The 17,674-nt window shown below is 45.2% G+C and overlaps 1 protein-coding gene across 1 annotated transcript in view; it reads right to left on the bottom strand.

Annotated features, from left to right (window-relative positions):
• Positions 1-17,674, bottom strand: part of LOC146854203 (solute carrier family 23 member 1-like) — a 411,177-nt gene that overhangs the window by 74,287 nt on the left and 319,216 nt on the right. Inside the window, exons 6-7 of the mRNA XM_085651985.1 lie at positions 3,158-3,278; positions 1,018-1,174 (exon numbers count right to left, since the gene is read on the bottom strand). Coding sequence (XP_085508111.1) covers positions 1,018-1,174; positions 3,158-3,278 — 278 coding nt within the window. The remainder of the gene's footprint in view (positions 1-1,017; positions 1,175-3,157; positions 3,279-17,674) is intronic.

Raw genomic sequence — 17,674 nt, 5'->3', positions numbered from 1 at the left:
TCATAGACACTTCACAAATCTTTTTTATACAGATGTTTAATTTTCAGAATACCAAAACTGCCAAGTTGTTTTTCATATTATCACTATTGTGTTAAAATTGCATTACCTCTTTCATGCTGTTAATTAATTTGAAACCCTTAATATAATTGTTAAACAAACAAAAAGTGTCATACATTTCTCCAAGATGCCAGGGACCATTCCGTTCATTTGTCGCTGTGACTGCAGAGAACACTGTGAAAGTCATTGCTTTTTCCATTACTAAGGCAGGCAAGGTTTTACTTTGGGCCAAAGCTTTAGTCTTGGCACTTGAATGACTCTCATTCCTGTTGAGTAGGAGCAAAGGGCTAGAGAATGGAACTAAAGAGTGTGAGGATATTCATCCAAGAGCCAGGGGTGGGTAGCTAGGAGGATGAATTAATTTTCAAACTGAAAAAGCATAGCTTTGTCTCAGCCTTTATAATAGAGAATGTTTGTGATAACTTTAGTCTTGTATGGGGCATTGAGACACTTAAATAACTCTCGCTCCTGATTAATAGGAGCAAAGGACAAGAGAATAGGACTGAAGAGTGGGATGACATCTGCCCAGGAGCCAGGGGTGGGAAGCTAGGAAGATGAATTCATTTCCAAACTGAAAAAGTATAGCTTTGTCTTGGCTTGAATGGTAGTAGAGGTTTGGGCTACAATTTGGCCAAGACGTCTGAACGGAAGGCTACACATAAAAGCTGAATGGCGCCTTTATGGTTTTCTGGTCCTCAGTCAGACAGCATTCCCAAAGGGTATGTGAGAATTATGGTAAATGGCACCACCCTGCTCAGAAGCATGCAATCTCTTTGTTAAACTATAATTGCTTTATCAACATTATTCAATGTCTTGAGAAGCTCTCCTGTTGCTCCAGTGAAACAGTACCCAATGAAAATGAAACCTTTAATTCAGTACAAAATGTGCAAGGCTGCACAGGGAACATATATAGAATTGACCGTAAAAAGAACATTTACAGTAGAAAGACTTATTCTGTACCTGGGTATGGGAAACGAAACCAAGGAGCTTCAGATAGGACATCTCCTTTCACATCTGTTCGAGCCAAGTATCCATAACTTTGTGGGCTTGAAGGAAGGGCATTGGTAACAGTCAGGATAAAGCATACCAGCCAAGAGATGCCAATTCCAAAAAGGACCTATTCAATCACAGAGAAGAAAACCATTTGCCACAGTATATTCTATACTTTGGTCAGTAGTTTAAACCAGGCAAGTAAGGTTGTACACATCAGGGTGACTCAATGGTTAGATCAGTTACTAGTGTCTCTCCCTTTTCTAGCAGCAAAAGTTATCCACAATTGCCACAATTTTGTATCTTAGCAAATACAGGCATTGTGACTGAGCAAGCACAATCTGTAAGGGTAAATTCTGCAGCTAGACAGCATTGATTAAAATAACAGAGGTTTGCATATCCTCCCATCCATTTGAGGTAGTTCCACTTCAGATGGAGCCAGTCTGCTGTCTATTTTTACAGGACTGAACTTCCCTTTCATATAAAGTACAATTTCCCTCCAATCAGAATGCTGGGATTTCACATTTATGTAAACAGAGCTGGGCATGGATATAGGTACTCAGACCTCCAAGGAGGACAGGGATTGTACGGAGATAAAGACAGACATCTCTCTTATTCACTCATAGACAATGCTCCGCTAATTCTTCATTGGCGGTGCCCACTCTAAAGAGATGCCAAGTATGAAGGTTCATGAAGACTAAAATGTAATTGCGCCAGAAAAATACTGGCTATTAAATGTTCTTGTACTTATTTACTAAGCACAACAAGTACCAGAAAAATTGAGTTTCGGTCCATAAGGGAGGGGGAAATTCATGGAAGGGGTGAGGATAGCTTGGGAAATGAAACTTGGAATATTTAAGGTGATCTTGCCTCCATTGAGAAGAGACATGCCATTCTATAATAAAGAGTCATAGAAATCCAGCTATGGATCTGTGTGTGAGATGGGCCAAGGTGATTTATTGTTTTTAAGTTTCAACACTGGGTACTAAAATGGAGATCGAGGAAGCACAAAGGCAATGCTTTGCTTGAATAACCTTAATCACTGGTGTCTCCACAAGAGGATTCATGTAACTATTTATAGGTTGTAATTGGTAATTCCTATATTCAGGAAGACACTGAAGTTAAGAGATGAAAGACAGGTGCAAAAATAAGTAATCAGTTTTCATTAATGTAAATCTTTATACCTACTCACTCCAATTGCCTTCCCTCAACTTCTACATAAGATAGCTGCACATATAACCCTTTTTTTGTATCCCTCCGGGTCACTATGTACAGTCCCATTGCTTCTTGGATGGGGTGGGTTATAAAAATGTGCATACTTACAATTTTCTTTTTTTTATCAAAGTACTTTCATAAAACGTGCAAAGGATTATAAATTGTCAAGATGAGAGACTATAACAATTACACAAAGTATTTATGCAAGACAAACAGTAGCAGCTCTACCATTCAGTTAAAAAGGCTAAATGTTTTGGGTCATTACTTCTATAGATACAAAAATCAGCCTACATATTCCAAATGTGTGCTTTATTACTATTGTATGCTTTTGGCTACCATGATCCTGCACTTAATCCTCAAATTAGAACACAGATTTAGCAGGTTTGTATCCCAATCTATCACTGATGCCACTGTAACTTCACCCCGTTCAATTTGTGCTCAACTCTAAATAATGCTAAAAGTCTTGACATCTGCCACATAGCCGAATTGGATTTTTTTCACTTTTACAAATTCAGCATGTTGATTGGAATAACCATTCTTAGCACATCCAGCTACAGTTCTATGACATTATATTATATTCAAAATACTGACCTACAAAATTATTGCATTCAGTACACTGGCTGCCGTTACATTGTCAAAGTAAGTATATAATTACAAAACCCAGAAATTAAGTGACTGGTAAAGAATATGTAAATTGTCTTTCTTTTATTGAGGCCTAGGAATACTTTCACATGTCAATATGAAATAAAATTGGAATAAAAGTGTATGCTTTATTCTTTTATAGACCCATGCTGAAGAAATGCCATAACATAGAAATATAGTGTCATAGCTAAAACTGTACTATGTATTTGCTGTTCATTAAAAAAGGATGTATATTAACTCAAAGGGCACTCACTGGGAAGATCTGAAAGAGGTTGATCATCGAGAAGTGGCATTTCTTAGTTTTGCTATATGTTGGCATGGGCACTGGGACGTTGCGTAGATATTGAGAAAACAAGATGATTAGAAAGGTGGTCCTGAAAGAGAAAACAATACAAATGGAAGGACTGCAGGAATGCTCAGTCTTATTGCTTAAATAGGAAGTCATAGCGGACTGCCATGACAACTGCTTCACTTAGTTGGAATTTGTTATTTCATTTATTTTCAGTAATATCAGAAATTAGAAAGATCAGATTAACATTAAATTGAACATGAATAGCATTAATCAATTAGGAGTCTCTGAGGTGAGAACATAGGGCATATTCACACTAGAATAATGTAAATCTAGACTTTTCAAAATGTTCCTCCAGTCTCCCCCTACATTACTCTGTCGATCTGAGGTTTCTTGCATGTGCAGTGTCGTGGCCTGCTAACCATAGATACACCTATTCTATTGAAATGTACAATCTATTTATTTCCAATCTGAAAAGTCAACTATCTGTTTGCAGGTCACCTAAGAAACTGTAGAGTAAAGCTATGGTGTATAGGGGCAAGTTTCTCCAACCTACAACTACAATATATAAGGTTTTTTGCTTACAGCAATAGGACATGATTCCTATTAGCGAAATTTAAAACTTAAATATGAAACAAGGTGCTCACCCCCTCTTTTCTGAAAAAGATGCGACTTCAACAGTTTTATCTTAGAGCAGTTTTTCACCATAGTCTTTTGGGTGGGAAGTTTAAATCTACAGTGGAACAACTCAGGCAAGTTCCTGAGCTTGTGGAGCTCTGACCAGCTACATTTTCAAGGCCTGCCCAATTTAAGATTTTTCTACCTTTCTATAAAGTTTATAAGTCTGAAAGCAACCATTTTCAGTAGGACCAACTGCCTACCAATGAGAAACCAGGAATTCCTCACAAAAAAAGTTTACCTTTGTGGGGTAAATCATTTGGACCTCATGAGAGATCAGTAATAGCTCACATCAAGATTGTGGTCTCTCTTGCATAGTTTAACAATCCAATACCTCACAAATGGGATCACACATAGAAATAAGACTATGGAAAGGTGATTGAGAAGGATGAGATGGCATGCGAGTATTATTACTCCAAATACGAGGTCACCTTCAACGAGTTCACCTTCAAATATTCAATCAGAGAGTGCAACCATTGAATTTCCAAAGTGGTTTGGCATGTAACACAATCAACATACTTCAAAGGCCACATGATCGACGTTGTGGTCTCAACATCACCAACACTCCAATGCAAAATACCCATGCCCCTGAGCTCAACCAATCACTTTGCAATCACTATATTCCGGCTCAATACCCTATGAAAAATCCAAGGCCAAAGCAAAGCAGAATACCAAACCTTCATATCCTTCCAAGCCTTCTCCATAGAAAATGTGAAACTTGAACTCACCTCTCACCCTAGCAACCCCATTCCCATTGCAAACACTCTTCTACACAAACGTTAAAACTTTTTGGGAAACATATGTGAACATCCACACCCCAATTAAAACATGCAAATGCAAGCCAAAGCCTTAAGCACTTAAAAGACCATGCAATCCATCTACAGACAGGAAAGAAAATGGAAGAAAGAGGAACTTCCAATGGCCTCATGATATTAAAGTCCCTCTGAGCAACATACAGACAGCTCATCACCTCAGCCAATGTACTAAACCAAGACCACCTACATAAGCAAAGCACTTTTCAAGACCATCAAGCATTCCATATACCCATTGCCTGCCCACCCATTACTCACTCCACAGAAAAGGGCAATGCCAAATTATGAATACACCGCCTTACCCTTATCCTTCATCAATGCTTTCTCTCAGGAGTACTTTATCAGCCCTACTCACCAATGACTCCATCACTCAAAGCATCTTCTCGGAATCTCTCAAAAGCACGCCATACTCTCCCACTCTTAAAGAAGCCTACAGTAGACCCTGATGATCTCGCCTACAGGCTCATGACTCACCCACCATTAATAGGCAAATTCATTGAAAAATCAGGCTATGTTCAACTCCATGATCTAACTATTGCTAACCATATACTGCACGACTGCCAGCCTGTCTTCAGATTACACTAAAGCATAGAAACTTTTGTAAAGACAATGCCCTCCTGACAACAGTGAAAGATGACAGCTGCCTCAACCCAGTCAACTATCTCACCCTCATATGCACCCTGGAGCCTCAAATGCAATTCACCGGCAATGTCCATTACTGGTACTGCTCCTGTCTTTCCAAATGACACCAGTTTTTTCACATGGACACCTTGCGGTCCCAAAAGATCCTTATTTCATGTGAAGCCACCCAGGATTCTATGCTGTCCCCTGTCATTTGTAACCTTAGCATGGAGCCACATGGTGCTCCACTCACCAAGCTGCAACATGCAGATGATACACAACTCTACTGGGTACTCTAAAGCCGGGTCCCTGATACCCAGGAGGGCAAACTCAATGGTGGCAGAAATGGGATACCCCAGCATATCTTTAATGTGGGATAGGATTTCCTCCCAAAAGGGGCGCACTCTCGGGCAGTCCCACCAAATGTGGCGAAAGTCTCCCTAGAGCCCACAACCCCGCCAACATAGATCAGAGGTATCAGGGAAGATTTGTCGTACCTTGGTAGGGTATAGATACCAGTCATGTAGCGTCTTGTAGTGGGCTTCCCGTAGGGCCATGGACTTTTTGTGCGTAATGATGTCGCCCCAGATATGTTTCCATTCTTCTTCGGTGACGTCTCTGCCTATGACTTGTTCCCAGAAGGACATGTATCGTGGTCAGAAGCATATCGTAAAGTGAAGAGATGACGCCTTTCATAGTACCTGCCTTGTGGATCACCAGCCGCTCCATGGGAGTAAATTCCCTAGTAGCTGCCGCTCTAATGTGCGGGAGTGTAGCCCCGTATTTAAGCTGGAGATAATGGTAATATTCCCTATGGGGAACTGCAAAGTCTCTCTTACAACTATCAAATGTTAGTAGATCATGGTTATGGAACAGATCCGAGAGTTTTACACAACCTCCCTCCCTCCAGCAATCGAAGGGTCCCTCGTGTAGCGCTGGGGGGAACGCCAGATTAAAATGTATTGGAGTGTAGGGGGACCAACTCACTTCTCGTGAGTTGGTCCCAGATGGTCAAAGTGGTGCATGTGGGGGTGCTAATGTAAGCGTTTGAGGGCACCTTCCTACAACCGAACGGTCCATGTGTAACCAATGTTTATCCGACTCCCTCGCTGACCACTCCAACACCACTCTAAGCTGTGAGGCCTGGTAATATAATGCAAAATCAGGCAGAGCCAGTCCCCCTTTATTCCTTGAATGTCTTAGCATACGGTAAGGTAAGCGAGCCCTCCCTCCCTGCCATATGAATTTGGTGATCAATGAACGAAGACGTGGCAATAAATCAGAGTCAAGTTCGATGGGTGGGGCTTGGCACAGATATAAAACTTTAGGCAGGACTGACATTTTAACCGCGTTAATCCGTCCTAACCATGAGATGTAAAGGGGGGACCATCTCTTAAGGTCTTGCTGTAGTTGCACCATTAGGAGTGGGTAGTTAGCTTTGTAAAGATCGCTAATCTTAGCCGTAAGCTGTACCCCCAGATAAAGCAAAGAGTGTTTGGCCCATTGTAGAGCTGCCTGGTTTCTCAATCTATTTGCCTCAGCTGTAGAGAGGGTAAGGTTAAGTATGGACGATTTGGACAGATTGACTTTGAAGCCAGCCACCCATTCAAATTGTTTTAGTTCTCCTTGTACAGCCCGTAGCAAAGACGCAGGGTCCGTAAGTGTAAGCAAGATGTCATCGGCAAAAAGAGATGCCTTGTGTTCTACACCACTGAACTGAATACCTCGAATTTCATCATTGGACCTAAGTGTGGCCGCTAGGGGTTTGATACTGAGAGCAAATAAAGGGGGGAGAGCGGACACCCCTGACGGGTACCCTTGCTTAGGGCAAAGGGAAGGGAAGGACAACCGTTGACCATGACCCGTGAGTGAGGGAGATGATAGTTGGCCTTGACCATGTTAAGGAATGTGTCTCTGAAACCAAATTTCCACATCGCTGAGAAATGGAAGGACCAGTCCACCCGGTCAAAGGCCTTTTCCGCGTCTAGGCCCACCAGAACTGCCGGAATCTTAAGCTTGGACACTTTCTCAATCAAATGAATGGTGCGTCTGATATTGTCGTGAGTTTGCCTGCCTTTTATAAAATCTGATTGGTTCGGGTGTATTAATTCGGCCATCAGGTTTTCAAGCCTAGCCACTAGGATCGCGGAGTAGAGCTTTGCATCGATGTTATAGAGAGCTATGGGCCTGTGCGAGCCACATAGTTGGGGACCCTTTCCCAGTTTGGGAATCACTGTGATCACCGCCTCAGCCATAGACCTAGATACTCGTGCGTCCTTAGCTATGGCCTGAAATAGTGTAGTGAGATGGGGGACTAATTCGGAGGCATAGCATTTAAAAAATTGGGCCGTTAGGCCGTCGGGTCCAGGGGCTTTATGTAATTTGAGCCGTGCGATCGCGTCCCTCACCTCCTCTGGGGCGATAGGGGAATCCAGCAAGTCGGCTGTTGTAGGGGTAATTTGCGGAAGCATCATAGTGTCAAGACATTGTTGTTGGAGAATCGTATCAGGCATAGTACCTTGGTAAAGCTGCCCATAAAAATCACCAAAATTGTTGGCTTTAGTGGAGTCGGTGTGTGTGAGTTGGCCCCGTTGATCCAAGATGCCCCCAATAAATTCCCGTTCCCTCACCCTGAGCTGGCGAGCTAAATGTGAATCCACCTTGTCACCCTGTGCAAAGGATGTTTGGTGAAGCTTTAACAGAGTGTATTCCGCTTGGTTATTGTAAATAGAGCGAAGTTTGCCCCGGATTGCAGTGAGGTGTCTCTGCGACTCGCATGTAGGTGTGGCTTCGTGTGCCTGTTCGGCTATCTCCAACTCCTGCTCAAGACCTACAAGTTCTTTCGTTCTCTGTTTGTTTAGGGTCGCATTGAGTTGGATGCATTTTCCTCGTAGCACTGTCTTGAAGGCATCCCAATTGTTCTGTGGGGAGGTGTCTTGCGGAATGTTATGAGTAAAAAAGTCGGTAATGGTCGCCCTTAATTCCTCCCTGAGGGTCTTGTCCCGTGTAAGCGCCGCCAGGAAATACCACCTGGAAGAGCCAGATTTAGGGCCATTCCAGGCCAGACTGATGGCAATCAGGCTGTGATCGGAGACCGGCAGAATTTGTGCTGCCTGAAGCGACCCCAGCAAGGATTGACTGGCGAAAATATAGTCAATCCTGGAATATGTCCAGTGCACATGTGAGTAATGTGTGTAGTCTTTAGTGGTGGTATAAAGGGAACGCCAGGCATTGCCCAGGCCAAGTATGAGTATTTTCTGTTTGACCCCCTTGGAGAAGGAGCTAGTAGGTGCCTGGGTCGAGTGTGAGCTGTCCAGTGACCCGTGCCAGGTTAAATTAAAGTCACCAAATAATATAATGGGGCCCTCCGCAAAGCCATCTAATAAGTCGAGAGTAGTGGAAAGGAAAAAGGATTGGCCCGAGTTGGGAGCGTATAGGGAAATGAAGGTGCATAGCACAGCCATTAGTAATATTCCCTCCCGATCTGTTTTAGTGACTTCGGGCTGGAACTTAGTTGTGCTATGGAAGAGTAGCGCCACTCCATTGTGTTTAGTGGTTGCCGAGGAAGTATAAATCAGGGGATACGCCCTATGTCGGAGCATAGTGACTTCAGATCTTTTGAGATGAGTCTCCTGGAGAGCCACTACATCAAATTTGCGGCCTGTAAGATATTTCCATATTTTCTGACGTTTCTGGGGAGAGTTCAACCCTTTAACATTCCACGACGCTACAGTGGTCATCGGAGCGATTGACCCCCCCCTTTCCCCATGTGTAGCCCTGCCCCCCTAAGCACATGTTTGTGACCTCTTTTTCTGAAATGTAAACTCCCCCACCCGCAGGTGCTGTGCAAGCCAACTCGCCCCTAAGAATCCCGCCGAGATCAAGGAGACCTAAACAAATAGACAATAAAACCCAGAATTCACCACCAGGACCCCTCCTACCCCCAAGAAAAAAAACCCAACATCCCCCAAAACTGAAAACCGGAGGACCAACGCTTCCACGGCACAAAACGCTTCCAGAGGAAAAAGGAAGAATTGTGGGTAGTACAGGCAAGGCCCGCACCCCCTGATTGCCAAGCCATAAAGTCTAATGAGCGTGTCAATAGGACACATAAAATAATAGAAAATAAAAACCTCAGTGTACATAATGGTCGGTATTCGCTTCAGGTGAACCCAGACAGGCAGCCTCCCACGCCAGGGTTCTGCCCGCCTCGTCGACTCCTAGGAGAATAACCAGGTCTGGAATCTGAGAGATGTGGCGGGCATGTAGAGCCGAGACCCTTAGGTGAGTCCTTATTGATTCAATGAGATTTCGGGACCATGTGCCAGGGTCTGGAGCCCGTCCTGGGCCTTTCCGCCTCCACCGAGGAGCCCGATGGGGATGCCTTCTCTGGGGAAGGTAGGCCCAGGATGCGAATGCCGTCGGGGAGGTCTGTCACATGGTGTAGTTTGTTTCGATACTCAAATGCAAGGCCATAGGGAAATGTCCAGCGGTAGCGAATATTCTTCTCTTGAAGCTTGGCGGTGATCGGTCTCAGCGATTGGCGTCGGGCCAATGTGGATGGGGCCAGATCCTGGTAAAGGGTGCACCTATGGTCTTGAAAGGACACCTCCTTCTTCTTTCTCGCTGCAGACAAGATAGCCTCCTGTGTTTTAAATGAATGTAATTTAACCAAGACATCTCTCAGTCGCTTTCGACCCCCAGACTGTAGAGCACCCACGCGGTGGACCCGGTCCAGTTTGATTTTCAGTGGCTGAGGTGCTAGGAGCTCTGCAAAAAGGCCCGTCACAAACGCCTCGAGATCGGGCCCCTCCGCCCCCTCCTCCAGGTCCCGGATTCGTATGTTCTCTCATCGGGTTCTATTTTCCAGGTCTTCTGCTTTCAACATAACTTGCTGGAGCTGAGTCTGAAGTGCTTGATGGGAATCTTGCAGTTTGGCGGTGGTCGTCGTAAGCTCCTGTGTCTGCTCCTCCACCTCCAACACTCTGGAACCCACGGCATCCGCATCCTGGCGTAAAGTCGTCATTTTCTCGGTGAGATCAGCTTTCAATTGTTCCACGGAGGACCGCAAGTCCTGTTTGATTTCCAGGCAGAGCTCTGCCTTGAAGTCATGGAGGGTTGCAACCAGGCCTTCCTGTGTAAGCGTCATGGTTAGCGGTTGGCTGCCCTCCGCTGAGGGCGTATCTTTTTCAGCAGACTTGAAGTATCTGGAGACTTTATTTGTAGATTTCTTGGGAGGCATAAGGACCCTGCCCAGCACTGTGAGGGGTCAAGAATCCCTGAGTCTGTCTACTGTAGAGGTGTTGGGAGTCGGGGGCGAACTGGGTGGATGCCACATGCCGAGAAATCAGGCCTCTGCAAAATGAAGGAGACTGGTCGTCACGTTAAGGTCAGGCAGAGGAGAGGTAGGACCCGGCTGGGAGCCTCAGAGCGGACTTCTCGCAGAAGAATTCTGTGGGACAGCGGATGGGGGCTGCCCGCTGAGTGCTGGTCGATGCCTTCCCAAGGCCCAGGGTGCAGGGTGATCTTCAGCGCAAGTCACAGATCGCCGCCATCTTAGGGTCAGGCGAAGCGATCGCGGCACATACTCCCCGGCCCTTCCGGCTTCTCAAAACGGCATCAGGGGTAGAAAAAGAGGAAACAGAGTTGGGAGGCCGCGCTGTCATCCGTGATCCGTGGTTAGAGAAGAATTCCCTGATGTCCGCCACCGTCGGGTGTGAGATTCCGTAGCGGTCCCGTCTCGGCTTGCTACGCCATCTTGAGAATGGCCATGGGGCGCCGGCGAGCGAACATCAGAGGCAAGAAACTCATCGCCGCTTGTCCGCCTCACGTTTCTCTATTACTATTTGCTGCTAGACATTTTAACTATTCATTCTGCTTGCACTACTGGGTGTTGCAGGGTGCAGCAGGCCATTCTTTGCCCTTTCCACCTCATACCTGGGACTTCATGGGCAGTGTGTGCTCTCCAGCCACTGCTCTGCGATTTCCAGCAGTGCAGAGCCACAGGCATAGCGGCCATCTTCAGTCTCCTGAGTGGGACCCTGTCAAGCGCCATCTTAGATCGGTGGTCTAGTTGTTACCGCCCGACCGCAAGATTCCCAATTTAATGGTAGGAGTGTGGCAGACACACAGCGGACGCGCGCAATGGGTGCGCTGCTGGCGCACCGAAGGCTTGCCAAAGGGAAGCCCGTCTGTGTCCGTCCGCGTACGGACCGCAGCCAGCGCCAGCCATGCTGCACATTTTGCACCCTCAGCCAGAGGAGCAGCTATTAGGTATGAATAAAGTGGCCTGTCCGGGGCCTCCCTGCATTGACCTTTGCACAACTAGTTAGGAGTGGCACAGTCAGGAGCTACATTGCAGTATATACACCTTCTCTTTGAGGTAGAAAAACGTTGGTACCACTCTTAGAAAGACACTGACAGTACACCATAGGGCCACTAGCTCCAAACACAAGGCCTGTCTGATAAATTGCAGATCTCTATCAAAACACACAGACGACTTCTGGCTTGCGTTAGAGTCTAATACGTGGGAGCTTATGTTCTTAACAGAAACTTGGTTAAAAGATAGTACCAACCCTAACATATTGCTGGCGATACCGGTGGGTTTTCGGATCGTCACTGTTAATCGAGCTGGCAACAAATGGGCGGCGGGCTTGCTCTTATTTTGAGATATGACTGGTAAATATTGTGCAAGAGAATTGAGAGCACTGGGATGATTGAGGCACTTTATCTTTTTGCATCAAAACTTCCCCTGCATCATCCATCTCCGAACTGCTGGCCTATCGACGCCCTGATACCCCGGCCAGCCATCTGCTCGAGTTATGTTGCACTATTGCAGAATTGTCTTTAAACCATGCCAGTTTTTTAGTCCCCGAAGACTTTAATGTCCATATGGACAATGGCAACTGTTCCCTGGCCTTTCAGTTTGCAGCCACTCTTAAGGGCATAAATTTGGTTCAAAAGATGTGTGCGCCCACCCATAAGGCTGGCCATATGTTGGATCTCATTCTCACAAATGATCCCACAATGAAAGTAGAGGTCCCAATACCTCTAACCTAGTCGGACCACCGATTAGTTCCTTTCAGCTGGACTGGCATTTTATTGCACAACAATGCCAGACCGATGTATGTGGAAAGAAGAAACTGGAGGAGGGTCTCCCCTGAGGCTGTGGGTCCCATGTTACAATCTGCCCCACTTGAATTGACGGGAAACCCTTGCAGGGAGGTATCTACTTTCAACTGCTGGGTCACCTCAGCCCTGGACAGCGTTGCCTTGCTTAAACCTATGAAATTGGCCAGGAATAAACCCTTTGCCCCCTGGTTCACGTCGGAACTCCGTTTGGAGAAAGACTTATGTAACAAGCTGGAGCAGGCCTGGCGTAAAGCCTACAGTCCTAAGCCAAGTGTGCTTATAGAACTGCTTTAAAAAAAAATAATGGGCTAAAAAGTAACACCATCAGGGACTACATGGCCAACCAAATTAAGGCCTCTGATAATTCAGTTAAATAAGTATTTAAGATTGTTTAAGGCTTTATCAAACCCGTGACTCTGGATAGTACCGTTGCTCCCTCAGCTACCCTGTGTGAGGACCTATCTATCTTCTTTCAGGAGAAAGTACAATCTATCTATTCATCTTTCTCCCCGGCTGGGTCATCAACTATGCTAAAACCTATTTTAGACCCGCCTGGCATCTGGTCCGAATTTTGCCCATTTGGCCCAGAAGCATCTTTGCTAGAATTTAGTAAATGTAAATCAGGCTCGCCCCGCAACCCTTGCCCGACTAAGTTTTTTAAATTGTTGGCTTTTTGGCTCAATCAACAACTAAACCCTATTTTGAACTCCTGCCTGATGACGGGCATTTACCCAACCATCTGGAAAAAGGTCTATGTCCTGCAGATTCTGAAGAAAGGGGATGTCGATCCAGCGGAGCTCAAGAATTTTAGGCCTATTTCTCTCTTGCCTGCTCCGGCCAAAATCCTTGAGAAGGAAGTTCGGAAGCAATTATCTAACTTCCTTGAGTCTAACAACTGTCTGCACAACTCCCAATCTGGCTTTAGATCAGGTTATAGTACAGAGATAGCCCTTTTGGAAGTGATGGTAACAGTACGTGAAGCCTTAGACCATGGCTGCTCCGCAATGCTTGTGCTGCTGGAACTATCCGCAGCATTCAACATGGTTTCTCATTGGATCCTGCTGCAGAGACTTGAGCATCTAGGAGTGACGGGTACTACGCTGGCCTGGTTACGCTCGTTCTTAAAGGGCCGGTCTCAGCAAGTATTTCTCCGCCCCCATGTTTCCGCACCAAAACCACTTATGTGTGGGGTTCCCCAAGGTTCGACTCTGAGCCCTACTTTATTTGATGTTTATCTTACCCCCCCCCCCCCCTTGCATGGCTAGTCGAACAATGGGGAGTGAAAGCTGTCTCTTATGCTGATGATACTCAGCTGGTGTTCTCTTTTAGAGAACACTCTGAGGCAGCATTCAACATCTTCAAGCATTGTCTGATCAACATCTCGACCTGGATGACGGATTGCTGTATGAAATTAAATACGGACAAAACGGAGGTATTGTTTTTCGATCAACCCTCTCCTCCGCTTTCCGATCCTTAGTGGCCGTCGGAGCTAAATCCCCCACCGATCCCAGTTGATTCCGCTAGCAATCTCGGGTTTAAATTTGACACGCACATTTACTGTAAAGCCCAGATCTGCCAAGTCTCCTCGTCCTGTTTTTCGAAATTAAAAGCCTTGCTGAGATTTGTTCATCTCCTGCCTATGGACTGTAGGAAGACTGTGTTCCATGCGAGGGTTACATCAAAGTTAGCCTATGCTAATAGCCTATATTTGGGTCTATCAGCTTATCTGATTCGAATACTGCAAATTATTCGTAATGCAAGTGGCTAGACTCATTAGAAATGTGCCAGTCCGTCACCACATTTCTCCCTACCTGTCTGCCGAGCCTCCATTGGCTGCTGGTCGAACGGAGGATAGAGTTCAAGGCGCTGTCCATCGCCTATAGAGCAACCAGGGACAGGGGCCCTATTTACCTGAGACAGAGACTCCAGAAATATCGCCAGACTAGGGCCTTGAGATCTAATCACCAGAATCTACTCAGGATTCCTCGTTTTTCTAAAGCCAGGAATGGTGGTCGAGCTTTCTCAGTGAGAACTACGTCAATGTGGAACTCCATGCCTGGCCTCCTTCGTAAGTTAGAGACTAAACAAGCATTTAGGAAAGCACTGAAAACCTGGCTTTTTCGCCATCCGTAGCTCCCACCCCTTTTTCTTCCTCTGCTGAATTCGCTGAAGTCTGAATGGTAATAATGTACTGCTCCATGGCTTCCCAATGTCCACACTGCCATCACTTAAAGGCATCCTAAATACAGCAGCACATCTCATCCAGGGCCTAAAGAAATAGGATCACATTATCTCTATCGAGCCGAACCTCCCTTGGCGTCCCTTGTTGTCCAGTAGACAACAAGGGATGCTTGTTGTGTAGTTGTAGACAAGCTCACCCTCTCTGGTAGCTGTCAGCACTCTCACTAGCGAAAGCACCATCTGACTGCAGGCTAAGATGTGTAAAAAAGAAAAAAACAAGGCAGCAGGCTTTTTCCATCTAAGCACCCAAGATTGGGACACAACATCCTTGCATCCATCAGGACCACCCCAACGTTGCTCCAATTTAAGAGAAAGTTGAAGATGCACCTTTTTAATTAACACTACATCACAATTAATTAATAGTCCACAGACCAGCAACTGCTTCTATCACTCGTTAACTTAATGCATGTCTTGTCTCCACTGCCTGTTGGCTAGGTTGTGCCATAGAAATGCCAAATTCAAGTCCGTCTACAATATTATATTGCAGTTGATCAGTTAAAGGGTAGGTTGCAGCTTATCTATTTATTGATGAATGTGTATGAAACGCTACAACTTTTTCAGTTTATGAACGGGGCATAGGAAGCGCCACCATTTAGTCTCTATTAGAGAGCAGTATTGGCCCAAAAAGTTGCCACAATTTTTTAAGCTATGGCTAACATGATATCCAGCAGTTTGGAGTCAGGAATGTTTTGGTTCTTGACCGACCTGCCTGATTCTGCCTATTTCACTTAATATTGTTTTAATTTGAACTTTCAAATCCAACAGAGAGTGCATCAGTTCAAGGCATGCATTTATTATGGCCTTTGAATTCCATGTTGGGTACTCATAATTATTTCTTGAGATCAGCAGATGATTTGTGACAACAGTTGTTTAGATAGATAACAGACCTGTGTTGTTCCTATGTTTAACCTTGTAAAAGTTAAATGAAAGTGCATTTGTCTACATATTTTTTATCCAGCCAAATTTTGTTTTTGTATCAGGTGTTCCAGGTCAAGGGTAAACCATTTTGAATTATTGGTGACACCCATATATTCGTCGGTTAATTGCCTTCAGGAGGGCTCACTGCATACCCCTACAATCTGGCACCCCCTCATTGTTGCTTCAGCCCATGTTCACCATCAGCAGCTATGGTGCTACACTATAAAACATGTTTGTATTGCATCTATTGTCCATAGACATGATAGAAATACTTTAATCTGCATCGCATAATTTAGTAACAATAGGTCTACAGTGCCATAGAAATAAAAGTAAGTCTATGTTCTATAATTCAGAGAATAGTATTTGTCATTTCCAGAACATGACATTTGTTTGTAAAGCACACTTTCAAAGAAGTTTTTTTTTGGTTAATGAGGGGAAAGTGGTGTTTTCTGTTGTGTGGTTGTGCAGCCTCACTGTGTAATAAAGATGAATTTCTATATCAGATCCAGTCAGGTTCATTTGTGAAACCTTAGCTCAGACCTGGGTAGTTGTGACTACGTGCAGTCAGGAATTATCAAAGGAACAAGAGTAAAGCATATGAAGGAAACACAACACAATAATAATCTGACATCAATTTATAAAAATTGGTTCTATTTTTGTCTTTAAATATACACCTCAGCACCAAACATCCACCGGAAGGTAACGGAGCTATGAGTTTTTAGAAAAACAATAAATTGCAGCTTTTCATTCAATGTAATAAATCAATCAAATATACAGTGACTCGCTGTTTAGAGTTAGCCACAATAAGTAATCTGAAAACTGATATAAAGGCACTGTTGTGGGGTCTGATAGGGAGGAGTTCACTGTGTTCAGTCAGGACCAGTTGAACAGATACTTTGAAGTTTAAGAAGTCTCGGGCCAGTTACATGTCCTATGGGTGAACTGCCATAGAAGTCAATAGAGTGGTCCTGATGCAAGGAATGCCCGATGCTGAAGATGTTCAGGATGCTGAGCCGGTGTCAAGGGTCTTCTTGTAGCCACCCCTGGGTCCATGAGCACAATCGGGTGACATTGGCCTCTGGGGGTCAATGTCCCACAAAGCCCGGGTGAAGTCCAGCAGAAACAAGTTTCCCCTGGTCAACTGGTCCCCAGTCTAGGAAAACCAGTAGTTCCCTTTAACTCACAATAACTTCTGGACCAGATGACTAAACTGCACTTCAATGACTCTCCTGGATCCAACAGACTTGGCTGCGATTTTTTAAGCTTGGGATACTGTTTCCCAGGCTGCACCTTGGCATCCAGCAGCAGTAAGGCATCTTGGTGCTGGGCTCTCAGAGGAGCAGGCCTCTCCGCTTTTATTTCCATGTGTCTGTTACAGGAAGTCAGTCAACTGACTCTTGAAGTCCCCTTCTCTGTTTGTGGTTCAGGGACAACTTTTCCTCAAGCAGGATACCACAGTCACAGTCCAAGTTGCAGCAAGTGCAGTTCAGCTTTGGAGCTGCCTCACTTTGCTGGATACAGGGAATAGCAGTGCATCCCTTCTTCATCCCTCTTTCCAGTACAGACGTGATCTCAGGTCTCTGTGCCAGGGTTGTCTTTTATGCCCACTACAAGCCTACAGAATGTGGCAACTACCTTGATAATGGGCTACCAGGCCCCCCTGCCCCCAATTACGACTCTCTGCAAAGTGTGGCATCAAACTATCCCAGAATGAACTACTCTGGCCACTATGAACATGGCAGAACTCTTCTCATGGTGTGTGGAGCTACCTGGCCCAATCCAGAGGTGTAGCTAACTGGGTGCTACACCACCTTGGAAAAAACTACTTGACAATGACTTCTCCCTCTCTGTATGAGATGCCAGCCTATCTGCTAAAACAAAAGAGTAGCCCCTCTCACATGTGACTACAATTGACCATTCAAAGGCTGGCTTCCCCTTTGAAACTCTTCTTTTGGGCTCACACCCAATCTGACCATCCTGCCAAGAGGAAGTGATGCCTCTACTCTCTGCAGATCATTTGTTTCCCTTCCTGAGTGCCGTTCAAACCTGTCTCGAGGGGGGGGGGGGGGGGGGGGTTGTC

The sequence above is a fragment of the Triturus cristatus genome, chromosome 4_1 (genome assembly GCF_964204655.1).
Source record: "Triturus cristatus chromosome 4_1, aTriCri1.1, whole genome shotgun sequence".
NCBI lineage: Eukaryota > Metazoa > Chordata > Amphibia > Caudata > Salamandridae > Triturus > Triturus cristatus.
The sequence above is the reverse complement of the archived record's forward strand: the minus strand, read 5'-3'. Positions and strand labels throughout refer to the sequence as shown.